General features: G+C 46.1%; 1 protein-coding gene across 1 annotated transcript in view; it reads left to right on the top strand.

Moving 5' to 3' along the window:
- The window catches only part of SPEF2 (sperm flagellar 2), a 148,785-nt gene extending 146,465 nt beyond the window's left edge, over positions 1 to 2,320 (top strand). Inside the window, exon 37 of the mRNA XM_015408709.1 lies at positions 2,234 to 2,320. Within this exon, the coding sequence (XP_015264195.1) occupies positions 2,234 to 2,320 (87 nt within the window). The remainder of the gene's footprint in view (positions 1 to 2,233) is intronic.
- Positions 2,321 to 3,759: the final 1,439 nt, after the last annotated feature.

Here is a 3,759-nt window from a genome sequence, read left to right as displayed (position 1 = left end):
GGTGGTGCCTTAAATAGAAGCCTCCCCCAGTAGAGGGCATGGCCAGCAGCTATTCAAATTCACCCAGGCACTCAATTACAGTCAAACAATGTCCCTTTCTCACCCTATCTCAAGCAGCCAGGACTCTGCAACAACTAACAACTCAGAACTCTCCCACACACTCCCAAACACAGTCCTCCCACACAATACCCTCAGCTAAATCACCTCAGCTGAAAGCAAATAAAAAACACTCACCCCTCTAGCAGCTTTATCTCCTGCTGCTTCTCAGAACTGAGCTGGGTCAGCTCTGCCTCTGGCAAGGTGCTGCCTTAAATAGAAGCCTCCCCCAGCAGCTATTCAAATTCACCCAGGCACTCAGTTACATCGCTTTTACATCAGTTACATCAAGCTTACATCAAGTACATCAAGCTTATAACACTTTGCTGCAATGGTCATTCCCCCCCCCCCCAAATCTGGAGTATTACAGTTTGATGAGAATTCCTTGTTAGAAATTCCTCGCCCCTCTCACAGAAATAAAGTTCTTAGAGTTTTCCAGTGGAAGGAAATGACAAACAAATTTAAGACTCAGAGAGACACTTGAGCACTGCCAACCCACATCCGCCCCATATCTCCCCATCAAAAAGTGGTTGAAAATATATTCAGTGTGGTGTTATTATACTCATATTCCCTCTACCCGACATGCACACAAGATGGAGGGAATGGTGAGTGACAGCCAATGAAATAAAGCAAGGGGTGGGAAAATGCTAATATACATGCTAATAACATCACAGATTTTTATGAGCCACATATTACCATGGAGGCATAGAGTAGGTATCGGTAAGCTGTCCCTCCTCGTATTTCTTCATTTGACTTGTACTTCAGGCCTGGTAGTATTTTTTGGGGGCCACCATACATGATTTGAGCTTGGTTCAAGGGGAGTATAAGTGTTTATTTATGCTTCATTTTAAAAATTCTAGTCGGTTCGTTCATGTAAGACTTGACAGGGTTGCTCTTCTCTTTTTTTGGCCCCTCCTTGAGACACACCTCTTTAGCTAGAGTTATCAGCTCTGGGTTAGGAAACGCCTGAAAATTTGGAGGGTGGAGCCAGAGGAGGGCGGGGTTTGGGGAGAGGAGGGACTTGATGGGGTATAATGCCACGGAACCCACCGTCCAGGGCGGCCATTTTCTCCAGGTGAACCAATCTCTGTCTCCTGGAAATCAGTTATAATCTCAGGAGATCTCCAGCCATCAGCTGGAGGTTAGCAACCCTATCTTTAGCAAACCCTTTTCTAAACCACCACCACCACACCCTCCTTTTCTCCCCCACCTTCCGATCCCCAGTGACCATTCTTCAGTTCTTCCCCCTATCTTCTCTGTTTATTGTAGTTTGTCAGCCATCAGTGTGGATGTTCTGTGATTTCAATACCCTTCATCCATATTAGGAAACTGAGCTGATGAAGTCATTTTTGTTGATTTCAATGGGAAACAAATTTCAGGCATAGGTTGTATAGACAACTGTTCTTACACGGCAGGCTCAGGGAGGTGGTAAATTGGGCACGTCAATGAGATTTCCCCACCTTTTCTGGGCTGGGGAATGAGGACATCAGTGTTCCTACAAAAATGGAGTGTGCAGGTTAGGGGAGACAAACCCACCCCTTAGCTCTCTGCCTGCCATTTATTTCAGCACTTTATGGAGTGTGCAGGTTAGGGGAGGCAAACCCACCCCTTAGGTCTCTGCCTGCCATTTATTTCAGCACTTTCTCCCAACCCAGCTGGTATCAGAGTCTGGCTAAGAGAAAATGTGCCTCAGGCAGCAGAATGAAATAACATAAGGTGGGGAGCAAGCAGGGTTGGCGCTCCTTACGCGTGTGTTCTTGGTTTGTTTTTTATTTTTGAAAAATAGCCCAAAATCAACACCACAACCTTACCCTAGTCTTGCCTATAACCGAATCAGTGGACATGCTTATTCGGACTGCTTTGTAAATTTAGTAAAGCCATCCAAGAGATCTGATAACCCTGAACCAGTGGTTCTCTGTCACGTAGAGATGATCCAACCTTTCGTCGTCACTGATCTCTCTTGGCACACATTGCAAAGGATTCTGGGCCATGTTCCAATATGCACATTTAGTTCGTTCAGGGTGCTGGACCTCACCATCATCTTGAAGGAAGCAAATGTTCACCGTACAAGACTCTGGTACAGTTGTGAGTCATCAGTTTCAGGGAGGGTTGTTCTCCATTGCTGCTCTTCTCATAGCACTACTTCAAAGAACCTCAGAGTTCCCTGGAAGAGAGTGTGAAAAACTTCTATAAGGTTGGTCCTGAATGTATGTGGGAGATGTGAGTCACCCAAACATCCTAGTTCATTCTTGATAAACAGTTTCATGAGACAGTGTTTTTCCTTGAATCTTAATTTCTCCCAGTTCTGAGTCATCCCTACTGATTTAAAGAGCTTTTTATTTTTGTTCAAAAGTAGAATTTGCTTTTCATTTGTATCTGAAGTAGAATTTCTTGTGGAGGGACCGATGAATAGAAACTGGCGTGTGAAGGAAGTGGGTTACTAGGAAACACCCTCTCTGAATGGTTAGTAAGAAATCCATGGGCTTCATTTGTAACAATCTTGGCTGATGCGGCATGTCAAAGACGTGTGTGTATTCATACATGCACACCCACCCCTCGCACTCTTGGTAAGCACTCGTGTTTCTGTTCCAGTCTCTCCCTGACCTTGTACATGCAACATGTCCGTGTGTAGAGTCAAGCCATTTGGAAGGATCAGGCATGCCCCAGACCTACCTAGTTATATTTGCTCCAATGTGGTCACCACATGCACACGAGTAGGTTTTATCACTATGATCAGGTGCACTGGTTTTCCAGTGTTCCCAGTCATGGGGATGGAGACTATTTATACATCTAGACACTGATCCCATGTTGGGGCAAATGCATGCAAACAGGGCAGGGTCAGTGCTGTGGTTATGTTGTTGTTCTGCAGTGTGCTCAGTCCCACTCCCCCTGCTCACATTGACCTATCCCCTGAATGGTATGGGTCCAGAGTTCCTCTTTCACTAACACATAGGTACATGCAAGCACACCCCTCCCTCAGATCTTTTGCTGTCACGTGCACCAGCGCATTCCAAGCCACTCGCACCTCTGTGCATTCATTCACACCGATAAAACACACATCTCAAAAAAGCCTTACTTCCGTGTTCTGCCCCTTTCCCCTTTTCTCATTCCCTTGCCCCCTCATCTTTCTTACAGGGCTCTTTTTGTAGAAAAAGCCCAGCAGGAACTCATTAGCATAATAGGCCACACCCAACACTAGAAACTAATTAGCCTATTAGGCCACACCCCTGACAGCACAGCTCATTAGCACATTAGGACGCACCCCCATGTTACCAGAAGTGTGGTTATCCAGCCACACCCACCTTTTGCTTGTTATTCTGTTTACCTTGTTTGTTGTCAAAAATCCAGGGCTTTTTTTTGGTAGCAGGAACTCCTTTGCATGTTAGGCCACACACCCCTAGTGTAGCCAATCCTAATGAGTGTCTGCTGTTGGGTGTGGCCTATTATGCTAATGAGTTCCTGCTGGGCGTGGCCAACTTGGGAGCCAGCTGGAACTCCATTCCTGTGCGTTCCTGCCCAAAAATAGCCCTGCTCACACACACACAAACACTTTCTTAAGACAAATGAGACATGGTGAGTAAGGTTGCCAGCTCTGGCTTGGGACACACTTGTAGATTTTGGGTGGGGGGGATCCTGGAGAAGGCGTGGTTTGGGGAGGGGAGG

The sequence above is a fragment of the Gekko japonicus genome, unplaced genomic scaffold (genome assembly GCF_001447785.1).
Source record: "Gekko japonicus isolate JY-2015 unplaced genomic scaffold, Gekko_japonicus_V1.1 scaffold2199, whole genome shotgun sequence".
NCBI lineage: Eukaryota > Metazoa > Chordata > Lepidosauria > Squamata > Gekkonidae > Gekko > Gekko japonicus.
The sequence above is the reverse complement of the archived record's forward strand: the minus strand, read 5'-3'. Positions and strand labels throughout refer to the sequence as shown.